General features: G+C 49.7%; 1 protein-coding gene across 4 annotated transcripts in view; it reads right to left on the reverse strand.

The window, feature by feature from the left end:
• Positions 1–25,198, reverse strand: part of kif1b (kinesin family member 1B) — a 74,690-nt gene that overhangs the window by 43,456 nt on the left and 6,036 nt on the right. For 2 of the 4 annotated variants that reach the window (XM_062541717.1, XM_062541716.1), the window contains exons 3-13: positions 9,889–9,965; positions 9,234–9,413; positions 8,675–8,740; positions 8,000–8,178; positions 6,588–6,699; positions 5,730–5,807; positions 5,153–5,218; positions 4,464–4,539; positions 3,929–4,007; positions 3,563–3,705; positions 563–696 (exon numbers count right to left, since the gene is read on the reverse strand). In XM_062541717.1, coding sequence (XP_062397701.1) covers positions 563–696; positions 3,563–3,705; positions 3,929–4,007; positions 4,464–4,539; positions 5,153–5,218; positions 5,730–5,807; positions 6,588–6,699; positions 8,000–8,178; positions 8,675–8,740; positions 9,234–9,413; positions 9,889–9,965 — 1,190 coding nt within the window. Of the gene's footprint in view, positions 1–562; positions 697–2,220; positions 2,281–3,562; positions 3,706–3,928; positions 4,008–4,463; positions 4,540–4,884; positions 4,903–5,152; positions 5,219–5,729; positions 5,808–6,587; positions 6,700–7,999; positions 8,179–8,674; positions 8,741–9,233; positions 9,414–9,888; positions 9,966–25,198 lie in introns of all 4 variants that reach the window. The other 2 variants (XM_062541714.1, XM_062541715.1) reach the window with 2 other exon arrangements.

Below are 25,198 nucleotides of genomic sequence, written 5' to 3' on the forward strand. Positions count from 1 at the left end.
ACTGGTCAATCAATCCCTTTCTATTTCAGAGAACTAATAGACTTTTCCACAAATCATCTGCCAACACAACGGCAATGTAAGCAGAGATCAGCCCAGGGACATCTCCCTGAGGTTACCATGGTGATACAGCGCACCCTCTTGCATCCTTAATCAGCTGTCTACTCGGTGAGAGATCTTCATTTAAACAGATCTCACCAGGGCTTAGACCGAGAAGAACACATTACTTCGCACAAGAATGGCCTATGGGTGTTTCAGCCTTCCACTACATACTAGTAGTAGGTTCTTACATGGATCATCATGAGTGTAAGGCAGGTTGCTATTGCAACCGTTAACCTACTGTAACAATACACAATGCAGCTAAGTGGACAACCGTTCTCTTGTGGGCTTTAACCCAGACCCATTGCAGCAGTGTGCAGAGTGAGACCCAGTTCCAATCAGTCCCATCAAACTCAATGTGTCACCAAATCCTAGCACCAGGTTATTTGATGTGATCAGTAACTTTGAGGGGACACCAGGGTGCCATGGACTACTGGGGTGGGGGGTGGGGGGGTCGGTGAAGTACCTTGAGCCGCTCGATGGCCTCCTCTCCTCCCGGCGTGGACATGATGCGCTCCTGGATGCTGGAGACGGACGTCAGGCCCACCTGGCTGCAGAGCGAGCCAGAGGACGGGGAGGCTGTCAGGGAACCAATAGGGGCTGTGGAGAAATGGCCAGGGCGTTGGTTCTCTGAGGCTAGCAAGTATTTATGCTGACTGTTGTGAATATCTTTCAGGTCTGAGCGACAGAGAGGGAAGGCACAGCGAAGATCCACAAGGAGGAGACAGGTTTGGAAGTGTGGAAGACAATAAAAAGGGGAGGTTCAGGAGAGGGAAAGACAAAAACAGAGAGAGAGAGAGAGACACACAAAGAGAGAGACAAGAGGAGGAGACCACAGTCAGACACAGAGTTTCACAGCAAAGGACACAAACAAACAAACAAACACCAGAGAGCAATGGAGGGCAGTAGTTTTCACTCCAGGGACAAAACTAGCAAACTTGAAGAATGTATATGTTTGACCTCCTACAAAACCTCATGAAAATAATGCTTTTCACAGGTGCACTTTACAGAGGAGTTCTTACAGCCAGAAGGGCCTTATATTCAGGGGCGAAAATGCAGGCTTAAAGATGTGCTCCTAATGTCGCCCCATGGTTTTTGGCCCGGGTGAAAACTAACTGCCAACACTCTGTCGAGAGAGAGAGGGGGGGGGGGCATGAGGCTGCGGAGAGGCCAAGGGGAAAAGGTGGGGGGAGGGGGACAAAAACACCACATGCTGCAGAACATCAGGCTTTTGGTGCAGTGAGGTCTTGGTCCTTCTTGCACACAGGCACTCACAGTCAAATATTCTCTCTCCAAAACGCACAAGCGCACACGCACAAGCACACACATACACGCACACGCACACACACGCACACACACACGTGCCTAACTGTGACCGTGCCCACCATCGCTTCGCAGCAGCCAGACAGCATTGGGGCACTGGAGCATTTAAAGCATTTCAGGTGAGCAGGACGAGCTTCAGCGCAGCCAAAACCTCCCTCTAGAGCCCTGAGGTTTCAACATCTGTCCTTTCATTCACCGTCGCCGGGAATACGGCCACTCAAAGATGTCTCTCGGAAAAAATGGAACTCTCCGGAAAAGACATGACCGCTGGGCAGCCCATGTATAAGTGTACTGTTACAGTGGCTGAGAAGGTGGCCAGAGAAGGGGGCAACCACAGCATGACTGTTTCACGGCTTAATTTTCTGTTCCATTTTTTTTTCTAGCATATAATGAGAGTACGGAGGGAAGTAAACCATTTGCATTTTCTGCCTGGTGTACGTCAAGAATTCCCAGACAGATGTATACACATTTATATTGCATTTTGTTGGCACTAGTGCCTTAAGTAGCATTTAAATGGAAAGGATCGACTTGGGCTACTACATCCTTCAGAAATGTGTATGAAAATAAATTGAGGAGAAACCAGGGAGATAACAATGGAGGAGTCGGAGGAATAGAAACAGGACAGGTACAAATTGGGAAAGAGCAACAAAAGGGAACAAAGCATTTGCCAGTATCATCTCAGAGAGCACACTAACAGAGATATACCATTTTTCAGGCCAGACATCACACTATTAACCATTAACTGGCTCTAAAACTACCTCTAAAAAGTCTAGCCAAACTCAGCACGGCAAAGAAATGCACCTGTCCTTCGGTTGCTCACTGCCTCCATTTGAGAAATCAGAAGAGATCTAACATTGTCACCTGCAATGAACAATTGAGATAACAACACAAGCTTCACTGGCAAGAAAGGAGAAAGACAAAGATTGAATAGAGAAGGTTATAGAGATAAAATGGGGGACAATGAGAACAAATAGGGGGAAGAGGAAGACAACCAATAAACCAAACAAACACTAAATATTAATATTAATAATAAAATACTAATAATTAAATGGGGAATTAAATAGCATCTGGTCATACTGTTTAAAGTATAGCATTCAAATTGGAGCAAGCGCCGAGCAGTCAAAGGAGCATGCTACGGTAGCCTGGCAGCCACCCTCCCCATCCCCGCTCCCACCCCGAACCCCTTCACTAGGTCATTTGTCTGGGACTCCTTGTGTTAAAAGCATGGGCGTCAACTGAAAAATAAGGCATGCAAAGCCAAGAGGTTCGCATTGAGAGGGGGCCAGAAGCAATGATCAGCCTACTGAGAGGGAAAGAGGAAGAGAGAGAGAGAGAGAAAGAGAAAGAGAGAGAGAGAAAGAGAGAGAGAGAGAGAAAGCAGGAGTGCAAGTGCAAGAGCGAGAGCGAGAGGTGGATGGTGCAAGGCCCATCACACTTATACACACATTTGCTTCCCGGGCACTCATCCCCCATTGGGTCCACTGGAGGAGGGAACACGGGGCAGAACACGAGAAGGGTCAAAGGTCAGAGATCAGAGGTCAGAGATCAGAGGTCAGAGCAGAGCGAGGACTGGCAAAGGAATGGCTGACTGAGGCACACACCTGTCCACACCCGGTCAACCGCTCATAGAGGATGAGCAGGAGGGTGGACATGAGACTATACTACTGTCTGTAGCATGCAGACTTCAGGAATTAACTGTACAATATGAAATATTCCATCTACATTTCAACACCACTATGCTGTATTGCTGACTTCTAGAATTCAGTTACACCTGAATGTATTCCACTTCTTATCTGTTAGATGACTTTGACCAAAGGGCCTCTATCAAATAACAATGAGGACCAAAAAAAAGCAGCTTAAACTGAGCTCTTTTCATGACCAAGTGTTTCTCAGTCTTGTGGAAATGGTCTTTAGACAGTCAGGAAGCAGGGTGAATGGAGGACATGATATTAGCACATCAGAGAGACTGACAATAAAGAGGTAGTTAGATAGAGAGAATAGGAAGAGGGTGAGACAAGAGAGAGCAGAGCGCCTTGCCAGTGTGTACCAAGCTTGTGATGGCTCTAGGTTTCCCGCCTCCCCCCCCCAACCAGATGGCACGAGGCCCTGGGGCCAACAGAGGGGGCACTGCCGCCCGACTTACTGTCCAGAATATCGCCCAGGCCTTGGGCGCGGAGCAGATCCTTGAGGCGGTAGACCTCATCCTTGAGCTCGCGCACCAGCTTGGCATTGGGGTCCTCGTTGATGACGGCATTGCACTTGATCTGCTTGGCGCGGTCTGCATACCTGTGGTCAAGGCGAAGAAGAGAGAGATGTTGACAGATGCATCAATTCAGTCGAGGGGGTTATGGGGGGGGGGGGGGGGGGGGGGGGCTAAAGGACTGAGATGACCGCCAGAGAGCAGACTTGGGGGGGGTCATAAAGTAGGGCTCTACAGACAGGGCGTGGGGGGGGGGGGGGGGTCATAAAGTAGGGCTCTACAGACAGGGCGTGGGGGGGGGGGGCTTACCGCAGGGTGCTGAGGGTTTCGTCGTAGTTGATGTCGGCGGGACTGAGCGCAGCCACCATAGCGGTCCGGGAGTTTCCACCTGAGCACACAACAGCAACATTAACGCTGTGTCACTCCAAAGCACTGCACTGTTACCATAACAACAAACTGCCTAACCTAGCGACAGATCGAGAATGCCACCGGACGGATAGCATGCATACAGTCAGAGCAAGTTGAATATTTATCACAAAGAATCTGTTTGGCAGAATCCTAACTGCAGTGTATTATGAAAACATCAATCAACAGGATACATTTACATAACCCTTTCCAGGAAAAAGGCTAACGCTAACGCGCCGCCCGCGCTCACATGTCATAGCTGGGTGCAGATGTGGAAGTGAGGTCAGATGAGCGATAAGGGGAGCAGCAGCTGACTGCTCTCATCTCACACATCTCTTCTCTCTTCTCACAGCCACCACAACCACAACTACAACTGCTGGTGATTGATTACCCAACGGCCCTTCCCCAAAAACACACGCCGCTCTTTTTCAGCTCTTACCCAAGTTCTCCCGCAGCAGCCATGTGAGCACAGAATCTCTGTAGGGGATGAAGTCTGACTTCTTCTTCTTCTTGCTCTGTTTATACACACACGCACATACACACACACACACAAAATGTCGCCTTTATTCTCTGTTGCGAGAGGAGAAGAAAGTGTGGAGAAGAAAGACGAGTGGCTGAAATGCATTAAGTGAGTTGATGGGTTGATGTATGGCATATCTCCATGCTCATCTTCATGTTTGTCCAATGGGTCACACTTGGGGTCACAGTGTCACGCTTAATGAAGGTTAGGTGGGGTGGGGGCAGTGAGGGTCAGAGGTTTATGAGAGAACAGAGAGAAGGAATGAAGAGGGCTTATTTATTTAGTTATTTTTGTGTTGGGGGGGGGGGGGGGGGCAGGACTGAGGGGGTTGGGGTTTTACCTTGCTGGTACAGTTATCCTGAGCAGGGAAAGCATTGGCAGAAGGAAGAGAGAGAGCAGTCCAGTTACAGGCAGGAAAAATAAGCATGGACACAGACACACACAGACACACAGACACACAGACACACAGACACACAGACACACAGACACACAGACACACAGACACACACACACACACACACACACACACACACACACACACACACACACACACACACACACACACTTCGCTCATACTGAGAGGCCAGATTGCCTTAAGAGGTACTCACCACCTCAGCCAGTGCAGAGATAACCTTCCCCAACGTGGTCAGGGATTTGTTAATGTTGGCTCCCTCCTGTGAAGTCCAAAGAACAACATGATTAGCAGCCTGCATTTTAACTATTATCTTCATTCATGCTTTCCACCCTGAGTGATAGCCACGCTGCAAACACAAACATATCCCTAAGCCATCAAGATACCACTAATCTGACCCCTGTGTTTGATCCAACAATACTACAACAAACTCTAAATTGCTTCCGGTCATATGGCCGTCTGCAGATCTTGACAGACAAGTAGTACTAGAGCACTGCTATGTAAGAAGAAATGCTTTTATAATAAGAGGGTCAACAAATTGTAAAACAAACAAGGTGTGGGCTGCTTATGTGGTATTTAAAGGGCGAGACTAGTGAAGGAACTTGTTACGTCTGAAAACATTGTGACATTATGTGTAGCTGAAGTGGTGTATATAATACCTAGATCTATAGTGAATATTAATGTGGAGGGAGGAACACACACACACACAAACACACATCTAGATGGAGCTCCCGCATAAGGAAGTGGCCTTGAAACTGTATTCCAAGTCCTACCTTTAGCCTTGTCCCCTTGGCTCCTGTCGAGTCAGCACGCTCGCTACCTGCCAGATCCACCAGGCTGATTTTGCTGACCTGAAACAAGAGGAGTTCAGCAGGCCTTCAATGCAAATGAAACTGACACAAAGGTAGAGAAAAGACAAACACGCCACACCCCATTTCTCTATTTAGATAAGTCAGATAAGAAAATAATCAAGGTCGTATGAATCAAATAAAACAAAAGGGTTTGGACTCTTAATCTTAATCAATCTTCCCCTCAAGGACAATTTCACATGTGAAGGTCATACAGTACATGAAAACAATCATGTCCTACAAACCTTAACATAGCAGTTTGATGAAGACATAACTAAAGACAACAACAACAAATAAGAACAATAGTTTGTGAACTAGACTTGAGGTGGACCTTGTGGCTTGACATTTTACAGGAGACGGTTATGAGTTGTGGGGAAGCTCTCCATTATTCCCAGATCAAGGGGAATGTTGTCACTGTAACCAGAGGGGGAATAGTTTCCTTCAGGCCTGCAGTGCGGCCAGCGCAGAGCCGCGGTGACACAATGGCTGCCGTGTGCCTGGAGAGCACAGGCGCTGCTTTGTGCCGCCACACATCCAGACAATGACCCCTACAATGGCAGGAAGAGTGGGAAGCTCTGCTATGCTGCTATGGGACAGGGCGGGGTGGTGGAGGTCGTGGTGGTGGAGGTGGTGGTGTGACTGAGAGAAGAGGGGATGTTGGAGGGGAGGGGGGGCAGATTTGTATTTTGCACCCAACTAAGAGTGCAAGAAGGGGAAATAACAAAGGCTGGATAGAAATGCCGGTGGGCTGGCGCGTGGCCTCAGGGAGCGGCGGCGTCTGACCTTTTCGGTGGAGAGGTCGGTCTCGTTGTCGTGCCTCTTCTGCGTGAAGACGATGGTGAAGACAGCGTGCGAGCGGCTGCTGGTCTCGTTCATGTTGGTGGCGGCCACCGTCCTGGAGGTGAAGAGCAGAGAGTGAGTTGTGAGGACAGGAGCGCCAACACACACACAAACACACACACACACACACACACACCGAGTAAACAAGCCAGAGGTCATTGGAGAGAGACCAACACCTGTCGTATTGATGGGAAACCTGCCCTGTCCAGCAGAGGGATTATGTCAGTATGAAAACGGGACATGACCTAATGGACATCACTCATGTGTTATCAACCCCGGTAAAATAATCTCCTCGTCACCTCATAAAGATGGGGGACTTTTTTTACCAGGGCCTGACTCATGTCCATTCAGTGCTGTGCCGACAGACACCCAGGCATCAGAGGCTTTGATGATCTCTTAGGAAGTGAGGACAGTAGTCCTGAGTGGGAGGTGACTGGCGGTGGGAAGAGTGGGAGGAGGGACAGGGATAAGGCTGTGATGCGAGGCCCTGGGTGCTGATCGCATGACTGGTGGGATTGGAGTTTCCTGGGAAGAGGTGGCAGAGGCCGGAGGTGGAGAGAGTGACCTGCAACGTTACCACAAATACACCTTGTGACTCAGCAAAGCAGATTAAATCCTCACCACTCTTCCTCCAGGGACACCATGCCTTCTCTCGCTCCCTCTCTCTTTCTCTCTCGCTGCCTCTCTCTCTCTCTCTCTCTCTCCCCACCCACCCTCTATATCTCTCTCCCTCCCTCTCTCTTACAAGCCCAAATACATAACAGACAGAAACAGGTAAAGTCCGTCAGCACATCCTGAGAGGAGAACGAACTCTGTGACCTCGCCCCTCAGTCTGCAGTATCAGTATTCGTGTTGGCGCAGAACACTGCTTCAGGCTGGCTGAAGAGCCAGCGCCACTCTAGACCCAAATTACAGCCTCGTTTCGTAGCCTTCTACAACACTCAGGGACAAACAGTGCGCCTTGTTTTCCCCCTTTTTCTCTGCTTCAGCAAGAGCACGAGGAGCGCACTTGTGAAGTTCAAATGAGCGCAAAACAACAGAAACAAACAAAGCAGCCTACTTAATATTCCAGGAACACTCCTTACGTCAACAACAACAAACACTAGATCTGAAGAAGGGACATAAACAAACTGGAACCAGTTTAACAGGCTGCCTAACTGTCTGCCTGTGTCCATCTCCATGTGTCTTCCTCTGGAACTTTCTGTCAAACGTCAATTCATAAAAATCCCTCCCCCTCTCTAATTTCTCCATCTCCACCTCTCTCCATTTCTCTCTCTATCTAAAAAATCCCTCCCCCTCTCTAATTTCTCCATCTCCACCTCTCCCCATTTCTCTCTCCATCTTGCTCTCTCTACCTGGCCTTATTTCCGGCGTCCATGAGGTCGGCGATGTCGGTGTAGGAGGTGACGGCCAGTTTGGACAGGTCCTCCACGTAGGGCCCCAGCAGCGGATGCTCGCGCACACGCAGGTTGCCTTTGTTCTTGGGGTTGAGCAGGTCCCGCACGCGCTCACAGTAGATCTCCATGTAGCTGACCTGCACAGAGACATGGACACGGGGTCAACAACAGGCAGCTATTCATCTGTTACCCAGCAGGCCTAGGCCACTCTGTTCAATAAAAATGAATGAATAAACTAACTATTCCTATTCAGCAGTGAAAATTTGGCCAGAGAAACACTCACCTCACTCGTACACACACACACACACACACACACACACACACACACACACACAAAACTAAAAAAAAAAATCCTTTGATTCAGAGCCATTTTAATTTGTAATATCTTGGATAGGATGTCTACACACATCTCCATGTTGGGGCCATTAGCATTTGAATGGCGCCATGTAACTCGGTCCACTGAATGCCGTGGGCAGCAGCCAATCTCTTTTAGCCGAGAGGCGGCCTGAGAAAGCCACCATTACCTCATGGCTGGGACTCATTCCTGGCAACGATGAAGCCCCAAAGAGCTTGGGCAGACTTTGATACTGATGGGGAGGGGGGGGGGGGTTGAGGGGTACACAGGCTACTCACCTCCACCGAGAAGGAGATGTCTCCATTGTTGTTGTCATTGATTTTCTCAAAGAGATCTTCACAGAGCTGCAGCAGAGAGGGATGGTGTTGGGGGATGGGAATGGGGATGGGTGGGGGAGAGAGAGGGATGCATTAGACGACAAGAGGAAATAAAGAGCCCGATCGATACGGCACAAAAATATCTCGAGACGCTGGAGGGAGCCACACTTGTAGCCCAATCACAAAGGGAGCCGGCTACTTAGAGCCAGAACTAACAAACAGAGCGGAAAGGAAACGTTCCCTTGTGACTAACACTGGCTCACTGAGTTCAGGCGTAGCAAACGACTTAATGGAAGGTGCAAAAATGAACATGCATACATCTCTGCATCTATGTGAGAGAGTGTGTGTGTGTGTGTCTGTGTATGTGTGTGTGTTTGTGTGTGTGAGAGTGCATATGTCTCTGTTTGTTTGTAAGTATACCTGCAATGCAGACTCAGAGTATGATTCATTATGGTATCATGATGTCTATATGTGTAGGGTAGTGTCTGTCTGCATCTGTGAGTGTGACTCAGAGCGGTACCAGAGGTATGATGCCTTCCTGTCCTTCTTCCTGTTTGCCCATCATGGTGTAGGACTTGCCCGAGCCCGTCTGGCCATAGGCGAAGATGCAGACGTTGTAGCCCTCGAAGGCATGCTGGAGCATCTCTTTGCCAATGTCATTGAATACCAGGCACTGTGAGGCGAAGCTGGGGTCCTCTGGCTGCAGAGGGAATAAGAGAAACACAGACATTGACACACTCCATTACAGTTTGAGATTGCTTAAAGGGACACTTCACCGATCAGCATTAAGCTTTGTATCTTTAGAAAACCAGTCATGTTTTTGAATGGTCGTGCATCATTCCCTCAGTTTGCCTTGAGATGGGAGAAATACGGATTTCAATGTTGGACTTCCTGCTTTCAATGATGTAAAAATCATCATTTTACATCATTGAAAGCAGGAAGTCCTATTCATGGGTTTCATTGAAATCCGTATTTCTCCCATCTCAAGGCAAACTGAGGGAATGATGCACGACCATTCAAAAACAAATACAAAGCTTAATGCTAATCGGTGAAGTGTCCCTTTAATGACAATAACGATGGCATTTGTGCTAGCTTCGCTAACGCTAACAGCCAAGAGGAAAGAAAACATAAATAATCAGATGAATTGCAGACTAGAGGGACATATTGAGACTCACAGTGGTGTGTGACCAGTAGGAGTAATCAAAGTTGAAGGACTTGGGTGCTTCTTTGGGGTTCTTGGGGTTCTGGATAGCTGGAAGAGAGAGAAAGAAACACAAGGTTGAGATGGAGGACACAAAGGCATTCATGCACATCATCAACTCTGTTTGGCAGCCAGTTACCACAGATAACACCACTGACACCCCAGAGATGTTAAAACCACACTGGCCACATATGTGACCATTCACAGCGAAATCAGTCGTTTTGCGCACATCGTTATTTTGAGTAAATCAACAATAACAAACTTCCGGGTTAAAATGTTGAATTTCACGTTTTCGCATAATTCGGCTGTATACAGTCTACAGTTTCATATCATGAACGCATTTCACTGAAAAACCTACGTTTTGACTGTTAAACCCGGCGAAGATTCAACACATTTGCTGTCATTCCCGTTGTGCACGCGCCGCTTAAACAGGTGATTTCTCCTCTTCTGGCATATCATGACAGGAGAACCATGTCAACTTTGGATGCGGTTATCTTAGCGATAGTTTGTGTAATACCCTCGATATACATATCGTTGGAAAGCTTAGTTTATGGCCGTTCACGTGAGCACAATAACTTAATTTACTAAATTTTACCGAAACGACTGGTTCCGCTTTACAGGGTCACATATTAGCAAGGTCCCCTCCATGGTCATCATGATTCATGCCTTTAACAACAGAAACAGAACCGTTCCTCTTAAGCTCATAGGATCCTATACCAAATAGGGAAGCATAATGTGCTGCCATGATTTCTGACCAAATAGAAACCAACTACCTGCTATTTGACAATGCTGTGACTGCCCTGACAAGACATGGAACGAGGATGTAGATCAGCTTATGATAAAGACTGCTACCAGGTAGCCTGGCATATCCTGGTATTGATGTTTATTTAAGACTACCCATCACAAAGAGAGAAAAACACAGGTGCATGACTTCAACTGGTAAACAAACCGCCACTTTCATTCTAGAGCCCCTGAGGATGTTATGACACCGCTTCAGTTTCAGGAACCGAGAGGCCCTGTGAGGCTGTGGACTACTGAGCTCAGCTCAACAAGGGACAGTGGGATTAGGGCTCTGTAAAGAATAGTGGGGTGCTTGGATATCCTAGCTGAAGCACTGGATTGCCAGTGCCTTGCAAGCTATGCTGCAAGCTACGTGAGAGATTTCTACTCCGTACGCATGTGCTGCTGAGAGAGAAATGTGAGTGCTCTCCCTTGAGGGCGAGAGGCTGTGAAATGGTGAGATCGCTGGGGGAGGGGAGGGCGTTTGTGAGGATCAGAGGGTATATGAAACTGTGTGTGTGTGTGTGAGTGAATGTGTGTGTCCATGCTAGTATAAGTGTCTGTGAGCCTCTCACTGCACACTATGTAACTTCGAGCATGCCCCTCTCTGTGAGAGCGTATGCATGCATGTGTGTGTGTACATTTGGCAGTGGTAAGCCAGCGTTTCCTATACTGTCCTCCAGCCTCCCTCTCCTCCATCAAAAGGGCCACCCAGTCAGTCACTCTTTAATGAACTGGAATCTGTGGGCGCGCCAGCTATGCCATCCGTGCTGCCCGCAGAGCTGCAGCGCTCTGCGCCCGGCCTGCCCACGACACGGGCTTAGAGAGGCCTGCAGCGCGACAGGGCCTCTGGCTTTGGCAGGAATGCGCCGGGGAGATATATATAGCCAGAGTGCAGTTGTTGCCGAAGTCCCAGCTGACAGACTGCAGAAGAGTGTGTCGGTGAGTGTGTGTCTGTGTGTGTGTTTGTGTGTGTGTGTGTGTATGTGAGTGTAGAAAATAGGGGGGTGTGTGTGTGTGGGGGGGGGGGTGTTGGACTTGACTGCCATGCATGCCACCACTGGGAGAGCTAGGATTGGAAATGCGAAGTAGGGGAGAGGGGAAGGGGGGGCAGAGTCATAAAAGAAATATATATACGGACAGGAGAGACTGACGAATGTGATGAGCACGCTCCTGGGGGCCTAGCAACGGGCCAAACAAAAAGGCAACAGCAACCCGGCGAGGAACCGAGCACATGAGTGCGACAGGGGAAGCGGTCTGGAAAATAGCCTGACGTGATCCCACTGCTCTATGACTACACCTACTTCCACATCCCATCTCCTCCCTACGTCTCCTGCCCCGCCTAATGAAATGATGAAGAGCAGGCCGAGGAGGAGGAGGAGGAGGAGGCGCGGCCAGAGCGGGTGTTTAGTGGACTCCAGGGGAATAGCAGAGGAGGAGAGTGCATTGCGTTTGAATGGGGTTAGGAAGCAAGCAGCCACTATAGCCCCTTTCACATTCAGAAACGATACATTAGCGTTTAAGAAATAGCGGGTTCAGGGGATTTCGCAATGTGAAAGGTAGACGTGTTCTGGTCCCGGGGTTGTCTGAAGCCGGTTTCAGAGGCGAGTTATGGGAGGCGTTGCCTAGCAGCACGTCACACGCAATTTGGGAGTGAACAATGACGTTAAGCATGCCTTGGACCTCGGAGATAAACTGATAAACACAACTGTCATGCTAGTTCTACGTGGTTTAGCTTCGAAATGATGGCGGGCCACTTGTTATGTTATTTGAATGCCAAATGAGGTCCTTTAGTCTGTCGAAGTCATATTTCAGTGTGCTGAGTCCTGAACAACTTCTGCTCTGACAGTTAGCTCGTTGGCTAGTTAGCTATCATTAGGCAAACTTTCTAAACAGAGGTGCTGCTGGCAGCAGACGGTTTTGGTAACCTAGCAACAATAAACACTTGACCGAAGTGCTGAGAAAAGGAGGTTCAGGGCACTCTCAGCATAAAAAACGTGATTGTTGGACACACATATATGGACACAGCAGCTAAAGTTATCCTAGTCTCTTGTGTGTTTCCTGTATTTTAACCTCCTGCCTGGCTAAATACGTCATCAGTCACACACCCCTAATAGCGGGTTGACCTCTGTTCCTTTCATATTCAACACGGCTCGGCTCTGATACTACCCCCCGAGACGGGTTGGATTGCCGAGGCGGGTTGACTCCCCACCCCGTGTCGTCAATGTGAAAGGAACAGCCTTAACGTTAAATTCGGCTGATTTAGCGTTAAATTCGGTGAATGTGAAAGGGGCTTATGACGTTAACAACACTGTCCCCACTCAGCCACCTCCCCCATCCATCCCCTGCCACTGCATGCAGGGCTGCCGCCCCCCCGAGCTAATCAATAATGCAAAACATACGACAGGAGATCAGGTATCGACCTTTCTCTCGAACAAGTCACACACAGGTGTGTGTGCGTGTGTGTGTGTGTGTGTGTGTTTGTGTGACCCGTCACACACACACACAGAGAGACACGCACAAAAACAGCATCTGTTGATGCTCTAGTGAGTCTCACTCCTGCTCAGGTGAAAACGTGGTCAGGTCCACTACACGTCGTGAGCAGGGGGGAGGGCAGGCTGGGGCTCAGCTTGCCTTTCTAGGGCTTGGGTGAGATCGCGGAGGCGCGGCACTAAATTGGGCGAGATTTCACCTCCTGACCCAGGTCCTGCAATGCACAGAGGAGAGGAGAGGGGAGGAGAGGAGAGAGGAGAGAGGAGAGCGGCAGGAGCAGGTGGGAGAGGAGAGGAGAGGAGGAGAGGAGAGGGGAGGGGAGGGGAGGGGAGGGGAGGGGGGATTTACACGGCCCCGTCCTTCTTCCCTGCTCCTCTCTTTCCTAGAACAAAACCCCATGGAGGCCAAGGCTAAAAGCAGTGAGGAGGGGTGGAGTGAGGAGGGGTGGTGTGGGTGGGGGGGGGCCCATAAACCAAGCACTGGACAAGCGCTCTTCATCAGCAGCCTTATTAAAACAGCCAGTAAGCAGAGGGAGGCAGACGGGGCTGGACAGCAGCCCAACACCATGATAGGGTACAGGACAGTACAGGACAGGACAGTACAGGACAGGACAGGAGCGTCACTTCACATGTCTCATGGTCAGATTCCCACCACATCAATCAATCAAAAAATGATGGACTTCCCCTGTTGCACATCAACAGAGCAACACTACGGACGGAGTAGACAAGGAATGAGGTGACTGCCCCTCAAATACAAATACACACACACACACACACACACACACACACACACACACACACACACACCTGTTAATCAGTCGTTGTAAAATGTCCCCCAGCCTCCTGCTAGACTGGTGGCGTTGCTGTAGGTTTGCCTCATCTCTCTGTATTCTGCTCATCCCTCTTGTTTGTCAGACATGTCTTCTCCCCCACCCCTCCCCACCCCTCCTCTCCTCTACTGGTGAGGGTGAGTCATGCTCACGACGCACCTGCCCACTCATTCTCACACGATCGGCTTGCGCTCGCCATCCTCTCTCAGTCTCTCTCTCTCTCCCTCTCCCTCTCTCTCTCTTTCTCTCCCTCTCTCTCTCTCTCCATCTGCCATGTGGCATGCAGAGTGAATGGTCTGTTGTGGTGACTGCAGTCATTCTACGCATCTATATTGCTCGATGTGTGCCCTCTGATCAACTGATCTGGAATCAGAGAGAATATGGTGAAACAGATCGGTAAGGCCTTCTCTCACACTGATCTGAGGCTGCATGCTAACGAGTAGAAACACACTGAAAGCCCAAAGCCCTGCATTATGAAATGGAGGCATGATGGAGAGTTTCTAATAGCATTTTGGTCAAGGGCAATTTGCACTGACGTGCCACTGATGAATTCGTTCAGCCACTCCAAACCTTATGAAGGAGGAGGAGGAGGGAGAACACATGGTCAACCATGACGCACATTCTTTAGAATGCATGAGAAACCAAAACTGTGGATAAAAATGGACATCTTTTGGGGAGACAGATTCATTGGGCATTCACGTGGCATTGGACAGTCTGGCCAGTGGACAATGCACCCCGAGACCCGTGTTGCTCATTTTGTGACAACCTGCGTCATTCCCTTCGCATACACTGCTCACCCATGGCAACAGGTACAGCAGGCCTGAACCCTTGTAACCATAGCAACTTCCACGTCGCAGAGGATGGGGGGGGGTGCTTAACGTTACAGCAGTACTCTGCATTCCGACAAAGCCACACTGCGTTTGCCCACAAGGCTCGCCGCTCCGAGTTACTGCTTTTATGTTTACTGACAATTATAATGCAATTATGCGCTAAAGCACATTTTCAGCCTTAAAAATCCCCTAAAGCTGACTGAACATGGTAGAGACACACACAATGACGGCATTAGGATTTGTAACTTAGACATTAAGCTACTTAGCATTCTAGACATCCATAATTCTTTGATGGGGGAACTCCACGCACAAGCTAGCTACACACACACAATCCCGCTCTGTTGCAGTAACTATGAATCGCTGCCAGTGATAAGAACTAGCGACTACTAGCCACATCAGCTCATCACAATCACAGCACAGCCGGGCCTCATTAACATACTCTAGGCCCTTAATGTGGTTAGCAGTACCTTTAAAATGGTCAAGCTCATTACTCACTACACAGAGACCACATGAGGCTAACAGCTATGTGCTAATAGAACTAGCAGTGCCAAGCAGAGACTGCAGCACAATGCCATTCAGGTTGCACACCTGGCCTCTATGCTCTTGTCCTCAATGCGCCATTAAGTGGAGAACCCTTCATTATGTTAATTTCGCAGAGTACGTGTCAATGTGTCATCCACTGCCCATTAACAGTGTCCTGACCCCAATCCGCTGCACGGGCCAATGGTTGTCGCAGCAGCCGATCACATGACTCTGCAGCCTAACTAACTGGGCCCTGGCTGCACAAAGTTGTCAGGGTGGGGGGGAGTCCGAGGGAGAGGGAAGTGAGAGTGCGACTGCAAGAGTGCGAGCGAGGCCGAGACTGAGAGGGCATCTCAAAACCACCACGAGGAGGACATTCACATGTTTCTCCACCTCCTCTCCCTCCTCTGCCTCACACACTCTAGTTTGCACACACACATGCTGCATTCACACTTCACAAACCTCCTGTGTGTGTGTGTGTGTGTGTGTGTGTGTGAAGTGAAATCTGGTCCTGCTGTGCCAAGCAAGGCCAGGCGAGCAGGCTCAGATGCACACACACTAATGAGCACCTCAGCTCGTTTCTTTTGAAGGAGACGAAGCCTTCGCTCTCTTTTATGACTGTAGAGGTGTGTGTGTGTGTGCGTTTTACCAGCTCTGTACTAGTTGCGCTTGGAAAAGCACAAGCAAGAAACCATGTACCAACCCTCAGAGCCCTCCGAACCCCTTGACTAAATGACTAGGGGTTGGGTTCCAGCGCATGGCGATAAGCCCGTGGTCTTCCACGGATGGCGCAAGGTGACCTGAGAATAGTGGGGATGCCGAGGCTTAGTGCGTCTGAGCCCAGTACCCCCCCCCCACCTCCCCTCCCGTCCAAACAGCCCAGTGGGGAGTCCAGGCAGCAGCTCACCACCGCCACCGCCACCGTCAAGAGAGGGGCCATGAAACACACAGAGGAGAAGTAGTGCGTTTAGAAAAGCTTCCAGAGCATGTTAAGATTAGAGACTTGGGCGAGGCAAGCATAATAAGCACGTGTGCATGTGAGCCACCGTGAGGCAGAGGTATTTTAATGGCGTCCCTCAGGGCCTGCGTGTGTGAGTGAGTGTGTCTGTATGTGTGTGTGTGTGTGTGTGTGTGTGTGTGTGTGTGTGTGTGTGTGTGTGTGTGTGTGTGTGTGTGTGTGTGTGTGTGTGTGTGTGGCATAAGGTTTGTAGTTTCAGGTTTGTGGAAAACCCCCTGCTCCAATGCTTCAGGACATCTCCTTCTCTCTCTCTCTGTATGTACACACAATCTCTCAGATGCCTAGCTCCACTTGGAAAACCAATTAGCAGCTGAGATGATCTATACGATAATATATGAACTGAGGATACAGCTTGAGCTCCAGGGACACCGATACGCCCATACGGACACAGGGGGCCCCTCCAGGAGGAAACCCGGAGGGAGGGCACAGGGCAGGCTGTGCAGCCGGAGCTCCCCGACCACATGCCCGGCGTGCCGGACACGGGGCTGCTTTGGCAGCGGGCCCTAAGGGCTGGGGGCTGGGGACCGGGGGCCCCATGCCGACTCCTCGCACAGATGGCAGAGTTCTTGCTGGATGGCACTCAAACGCTAAGCTAAAATGAGCCGCCGACCCACTGCTAAACACACACACACACACACACATGCACACACAGACATGGAGAAAACAGCTGATCTGCGGTCACACCATATAGTCCGGACACAACATCTCCAAAACAGAGGGGGTGGCCATAGGGTGGCCAGTGGGTGTCCACAACTCCAAAGGCTACAGCAGCAAAACCTTTAGAACCCCATTGTGTCGGAACCCCACGAGGCCTCCACTTTCCATGTGGCAACTCGATCAAACCAAATAAAGAGTTCCATCCACATTCTGCACCTCAGCACTCTTTAAAAATCACCTCTCCAACCTTGTCCTCGGCAGATGGCCCAGATGTATGTACAACTGAAATGATATCAGTCCGCTTTTAGTGCACTCAAGATAGAGGGGGTGGTGGGGGGTTGGGGGGGTTACTTGAGTTACATAGACAAGTTGCTGTTGGTTTTTCCAAATAAAAATTTGGCACCCCAGAGAGGTGAAGATTCAAAAATGGAATGTCAGCAAATCATGACACCATCTCACATAGTCAAGTTGACCAATTAGGGACTTTCAACAAGCGGTTTAAAATAAAAGTCTCTGGTAAGCCCTAAAAATGACTGGGCCTCCGCTGACACTGACCACTGGGGTTCTCAGTCCGCTTGTGTGGGGCCGCGTCCCGCTGGGGGTGTGAAAGGGAAAGAGTAACAGGAAGAGAGAGGGACAATGGCGCGGGTGAGGGAGGAGCGCGGGAGAGACGAGAGCGGCGGCGGGACGAGGCCGGGCCAGAAGAGCGGAGCGTGAGCTCATCTGTTATGACAAGGCTTCATTCTGGCCCCGTTTCCTCAGACGAGAGGGGACTAAAACTTTTCCCAGCAGTCTCGGTTTTGTGAGCGGCTCCCCAGAGAAAGAGAAAGAGAAAGAGAAAGAGAGAGTGGGTCAAAAAGAGAGAGAGCGAGTAGAGATAAACAAAGATAGGAGATAGTGAGATCCTGGCTCACAAACTCAGCAAAGCGGGATGATTTAGGATGTGTGGAGAACCAGGTCATTGATAATATTTCCCCATAACAGCTCTTATCTCCGCTGTTGACATTCCTAGAGAGTGTGTATAAAGACTTCACCCGTTAATGAGTCATAAAAACGAGCTTTATGGCCGCTGTAAGGAAAACAGGAACAGCATCAGAGGGAGCAGCAGGTGGGGTGCCTTTCCTCCCTGTGATGTCTACGAGACGATCAAACTAGCCGACAGATATGCTACGAAGAATAAAAACACAGCGTGAGATTGTTAACCGGCGAGGCCATGGCTGCTTCAAAGCAAGTCAATCAGAGAGAGAGAGAGAGAGAAAGAGAGAGAGAGGCCCGGAAGGAAGGGGAAAAATGGCTGTTGCAAAACAACTGTGAGATGAGAGGAGGACAGGAGGAGAAGAAAGAGAGAGAGAGAGAAGTGGGGACTGTCCCAGCTGCCCACTCGCAGAGGCCTGGCTATTTATACAGCGGCAGGTGGCAGATGGTGCCGTGCCCGCTGACAGATTCTCACTGACAGGAAGGCAGAGAGAGAGAGAGAAAAGAGAGAGAGGGCTGTACCCCACAACCTTCCTGACTTGCTGGACATTTTTCTGGTGGCCTGCACCTTTGTGCATGTTCAGGCTGCAGGAAGTGCCCCTGCAGGACCTCTCTCAGAGTCGTTTGCGCTTGCTTTCAGGTTACATGTTGAATAGGGCAAAATAAATTATAGCTTGTAGCGGTAACCACCACTGAATGAACACAGCCAACATGGCAACTGAAATATAGGCTTTAATTAATCATACTGGCGCTGGTATTTAGCAATTTATCAAGTAATTACAGTTGCCATGGCCCCATAGCAATATTCGAGTGTAGACTCAACCTGAGGGAAGGCCTAACTAATTTAACAGTCTAATGTTGTTGTTGCTGCTGCTGGAGAAATGCTGTAGGTCTGAATCGAGCACCACAGTGGAAAAAGCAAAAGGTAAAAAGTATCGGGTCGTTTCTGTAAACATTTGAGCCACTTGAAAACCCCACAAGTTCCTGCAAGGGTGTGGTGCCTTATGTCTCTATGTCGTCCGCTAGGTGCCTAAACACACGAATGTGTGGTCCACTTGGCCCACGTGTGCGGCCCACTCCGCCAGGCTAAACAAAGAGGTCCACTAAATGTGGGGAAGAACATTTCAAAAAGAGGAAATACCAAAACCCAGGGAGAGAGAGAGAGAGAGATTCGAGGGCAAAGTTTCTGGATTGTTCAACGTGGAGGGCTATCTTACTGATAGGAGCTTCTCGGCCAAACAAGGCTTTTTCTTTGGCCGATCTGATTAACAGGAAAGTCATTCAAAGGCACATCCCCTCTTCCCCAAAAACAAGCGGTGAAAAGTCACATTAGTGTTTGCACCGAGGGCGAACCCGAACCCATTCCCCCCCTGAGTAAACAACAACATGCAGGGCGGTTTGCACCTTCCAGGGGGAGAGCAGGGTGTGGCGTGGTGGGGTATCTGTCACAGAGAGGATGCCTTGGAATCCTTCCTGAGGACATGTTCCAAATCTCAGCTGTTTACAGCTCCACTGAGCCGACACACAGCCAACAGCCAGAGCGCACGCTCCTGTGGACTCACGCCAACCAGGAAACGGCATGCTGACAGGTGCCCCAGACACCCAACACGTCTACAGATCAAAACGCAGCCCTGTCAGGAGAGTGTCTGTAGAATGTGCTGGATCGCCTGTTTTTTTACCTCTTCCCTAATGTGTGTGTGTATGTGTGTGTGTGTGTGTGTGTTCGTGTTCGTGGGTGCATATCTGTGTGTGCTTATCTGTGTGTGTGTTTATGTCTGTGACACCAGTCCACGTGGCAGGAGACCTTTCCAGTGCACTGGTCCGAGCCGCGTCTTGCTCTAAATAGAACACTTTCCAGGAGCATGGGAGAAGTACAGTGTGCCGGTCTATTTTGATAAAGGCCATTCACCTCACACATGCCCACTCTCCGGGTACAGGTTCGCGGCCGCCTCAGGTTTCTGCCTCCTTCCCTTCCCAACGTCAGACGACAATCTCACCACAGGGCTTTTATCTCCTGAGAACTGTGCATCTGAAATGTCACGCCATATCAAGGGTGTTGGTTTACCTGCACACACATGCAAATATACCCTTCTTACGCTGCAGGCTAAACAGTAACGACCCATGTGGAGTTTCTCTCATGCTTTTACCACAATCACTGTAGTTGATGGTATGACTTAAATAGCTGAACCATGACTGATCTGAGGCCTGCATGGGCTTGTAGAAAAAGTGCTTTAGGGGAGAGGCCCTTTGATGGCGGTCAGATTTATTGGTTTTGTACAGGTCACCCCTCTTTGTTCTGCCCAACACAGACCCTACCTGCCGGCCTAGTCGAACACCCCCACTGACTGTGCACAGTGCACACGCTACTGTTGCACATGTGCAGCGAGCAGCTCTTTTGAACATGAGATTCCACAACAGGGCCCCCTGCCTAACATAGGGATGACCTGTTCGACCCCAATCTGCTCTGTGAATAGGCCTCCCGAGTCGAACAGACACTCTCAGTGAAAGCGTGACCCATGACCCCCAAATCCGACCCCAAACCACCACTCCCCCCCCATTGGCCAGCATGGAGGTATCAGTGCTGCCTCTACACTGTGAGGATGTGAGCAGGGAATCTGTAGTGGCAACGTGGCATAAGATTTGTTCTGAGCTGACTGGGAAACAAGCACGCTAACGAGCATGCTGGCTGTCGGATGACTAATTGCTTTGTTCTCCAGTGAACGGAAGTGATGTGATGGCTGTGTGCTTGTTTGTGTGTGTGTGCATCTGTGTCTCGGTCTCTCTCGGTCTCTCTCGCTCTCTCTCTCTCTCGCTCTCTCTCTCTTTCTTTCGGTCTCTCTGTCCTTCTGTCTTTCTGTCTCTCTGTTTATCTGTCTTTCTCTCTGTGTCTCTCTCTCTCTCGCTCTCTCTGTGTGTGTGTGTGTGTGTCTTGAGTAGCCGTAGGCAACGGGCTCAGCATGAACAGCATGTGATTACTCCTTTTCATCAGGCAGACATTTTAACTAACAGAAGATTTCCACATCGCCCTCTAAAATCTTCCTCTAAAGCCACAGATAATGACTTTATTCATCCACTGCACAAACAAATATGCACGCGTGTGTGCATGTGTGCTTGTGTGTGTTCATATATTATGTGTGTGTGTGTATGCGCTAGTTATGCAAAACACCAACGGGTCCAAGACAGCCAAACAAAGTTCAGAGAACCCATGACCCCTGAGTGTGTGGGAGGGAGTGAGGAAGGAGATGGGGAAAATGAAAATGTGTCTACTTTATCTGGCCCTCCGTGCCTATGCTGAATAATAGAGCACGAATGCCAGTGCAGCTCACCGAAGGCCGTGCCTGGATTACAAAGGCCTGTGTGCACTGTGGCTGCTTGCTGATACAGCTTCTTACTCATTCACTGGCCAGACCACATAGGGGGAGGGAGGGAGGGAGGGAGAGAGGGAGAGAGAGAGGGAAGGAGGAGGGAGGGAGGAAGGAAAAGATGTATGGGCATCAGCAAGAACACAGATGCATGGATAGATTGAGTGGATGGATGGATGGATGGATGGATGGATGGATGAATGGATGGATGGATGGATGAGGAGAGAAAGAGAGAAGGGAGGAGAGTCGCACGACCATCTCTCAGCTCTTAGGCAACAGGCACAGCCTTGAGGGCTGGAGTTCTGAAGTCTAATGAATGCAGCTTGGTCGTGGGAGAAAAACACACCCACCCACCTTCACTCTGTGTGTTTAAGCTGCTTACACAGAGGACAGTGGACTTAGGGGAAGAGCCCGTGGGCAGTAAGCCGCAATTTGGATGCCAGAGGCTCGTTTTTAAAAGCTACATTTTGATCTTTACTACATCTAAATGACCATACTCACTTCAAGGTTCACCAAGCCACACACTGCAGTAGAAAATGTAATCAATCCGATAATGCACAATTGGATTAATCTATCATAGTCTATCATCATTCTGCAAATGGACAAAAATCAAACAGGATCAATCGGGACAAAATGGGAAAGGATGATAATGCAAGATCTGCAAGTCTGAGCTGCAAAGATTTAATTTATTATCAAGTCTGAAACATCCAGGCAGTCGGCTCCTCCTTTGAGGGCTAGTCTTGTACTCTGGCGGCGTGGACACTAAAAGCGCTGAGATTTATTCGGTGTTGTGCCGTCTCACTGGAGACCGGGCTGGATGCTGGCCTGGCTCGCTGCTCTTATTAATACAGGTAATAGATTTCGCTCTGGCCGGAGGCGCAGCCAAGCCAAATTCCGCTGGATCCTTTGAAGTCATTTCTGATGCGTCTGTGTCTGCGGGGAGCGGAGAGCTAAGCCAGGGCCAAAAAAGCTGAGTCGATACAGACCAAACGCTGGATGGACGCGTCATCCGCACCCCTCCATCCAGTCCTCAAAGTGCCGATGCTCCCCGTAAACCCTGTAAACCTCCCACCCCCAACTCCCCAGCCTAATCTAATCTCATCTCATTTAGCCTCCACTGGCGTGTGTGCCTTAAACCCCACTGTCCCTGCAGCGAAAGGGAAGAGGAGACAGTGAGTGAGGGAGAGGAGGAGAGGGGGAGAGAGGGAGGAGGCGGGAGGGGCACGAGAAGAGAGAGAAGAGGAGAAAAAAAATCCCATAATTCCTGGGCATGAGGCAGTGATGCCGCCTCACGCTCTTGTGCACGTGACGGCGCCTGTGCTCGGCACTTCGGTGCAGCATCTCCCCCTCCCCCCTCCCCCCTCGCGCCTCGTCTTCAACACAGGTCTGAGAACAGCCCGTGCAGCCGCAATCAAGAGTGTGGCTGAGGGCCGATAATGAGCACAGTCATGTGGATTTAACAAACAGCCTCAACGAGAGGACTTTGACTAATAGATATTATTTTGCTGAGCATCAGGATAAATCAACAGGGGGGGGAAACACCTCACAAAACACCCTAATACACAGAGTTTCTTGCAGTTCCATCTCAGAGACTAGGATAGTATCCATCCCTGAGCTACAGTATGATCGTGTGACTTTTATGCACATGATTTTATGATCATGCATTTTATTGTCGCAATGTGTGTCAATTCTTTCAGATACCACTGATTAGGAGGCGTCCCAGAATGGCTGCTGCCATTTTACTTGTATCATTCATAACTACAGTTGTAAACCCTCCTGAGCTGGCTACAGTCAGGACAACATACAAGGCAAGAGCGAGAGAAGACAGGGAGAGAGAGAGAGAGAGAGAGAAGAAAAAGAAAGAGGGTGAGGACAGAGGAGGGCTGTAACTGTTCACTCACGCGCAGATTTAGGCATCTTAATACGCTCGTCAAATAATATTTGGATGAAGCGTGCAGTTATTTTAGGGTTAGCTTGCCTTGGACACAGCACAGAGAAAACTTTGTCACCCATTCCTCTAATGAATGTTGTTCTCCTCATAAGGATTTCAGTATTTCAGCAATCAAATGATCCAACTACATTTTCAGGACGGGGCATCTCAGTTGGTATGGGAACCAGACTGAGAAAACATAAACAAAACCGTTTACATTGCTTTTAATATGCATTTAGCTTTATTCAGTTTAGATTAACGACAGACAGCCCTGCTACGTATCCAACTATAAAAGCAAACAATGGCTGCGTTAAAGACTTCAAGTATCTAATCCGCATAGCGCTGTGTTGGATTTAGGGCTGCTGACCCCGGCTAGACCCAGGCTGAGTTACGACCGTGAGGACCAGGGGTCGGACAGATGGGGCGACACACATGAGAGTGAAACCACACCGTGAAAGGAGAAACGCAAAGGCAATGTCACAAAACAGCAGCCATTACCCTGATGGAGCAAACCAAGGCCCACATAGAGCAGCGTGATACACTACACAATGAGAGCACAACATGAGAGAAGGCACACAGCTGCTGGGTCTGGACTTAGAGCAGCGTAAAGGCAATCTAGGGCACCTCTATATGCAGCAACACACACACACACACACGCATGCCCTTACTGCATTCTAGCTTATGTAACGGTCCTGTCGTGCTGGATGGAGACAAACAGAATATATGCATCTGTGACAGAAGTGTTGGTGCATAGAGATATGGGATGTTGTTTATTCACGGGCAATTACAGGGGATCTAGGCAAAGACTTAAGCACGAATGAACAGCAGATTGTCAGCAGCACCGACAGCACAGGAGATGTCACTATTGATCTTGGAAAAAGGAGCCGTCGCAACATGCTGAAATAGTTGCGCTCAGCTAGCTCTCCTAAAATGGCCTTCAGAGACACTAGAGGTCAAAAGGTCAGCGGCACTGATACAGGTGACAGGCTGTAACAGTGATTTATAACACTCTTACCCAACATTTGCGAAATAAATCAATTATAGCCTTTAAATGTCAACAATTCACACCCTTCATTGACCCTACGGACAGATAGACGGCGCTTCTAAGTTTAGACACATTCTCTTTCTCCTTCAGGCAGACGTCAGGTTGGTCATTACAATTCAGATCAAGGCACCACTATTTCCATCTCCGTTTGCCTTGTGTGTGGGACAGCTCAGCAAGTCTGGGTCAGGCCCCAACTGTGCACTCCACCGTCTGCCAATACATCCTGGTAACCTGAATACGGGGCTCGGCTCTGGAGTCTGGACTAGGTCTGGCACGGTGTTGTGTGGCGGCGGCGGCAGGCGGTGCGGGACAGCGACGGTTGGATGAGGAGGAGGCGGAGGAACGCGACACCTTGAGTGTGGGCGGCTCTGTGCGCGCGGGCACCTGGGAGGCTCGTGGGGGATTAAGCGCCTGTGGGGCCTGAAGGCGACCTCGGCCGAGCTCCGGGATTACGCCGCCTAATCGGGTCAATCGGCCCGCGAGCACACGCCTCCACTGACAGCTCGATACAAAGACATAACCTTCCCTCCGACCGCATTCATATTGCTTCTCCTCGCCACGCAACCTTCTCTGTCTGCGGCGCTCAATCATTCTCTGTCTTTAAGGTCTCTTGAGATGTGACTTTCTCTCAGTTCATATTCCAGCCCCATCACCAAATTCCTTCCACTGCTACTTCTCTCCCTAGGGCATCTCTCTTTTCCTCACCTTCTCTGTCTCACTTTCCCTCCCTCACTCACCTTCTCTCTCTCTCTCTCTCTCTCTCTCCCTCTCCCTCTCTCCCTCTCTCAGTGTGTAACACAACTCCTCTGGTGCAGACTGCAGAGCCTGCTAGGCATCTGCACT

This window comes from Sardina pilchardus, chromosome 7, assembly GCF_963854185.1.
Source record: "Sardina pilchardus chromosome 7, fSarPil1.1, whole genome shotgun sequence".
NCBI lineage: Eukaryota > Metazoa > Chordata > Actinopteri > Clupeiformes > Clupeidae > Sardina > Sardina pilchardus.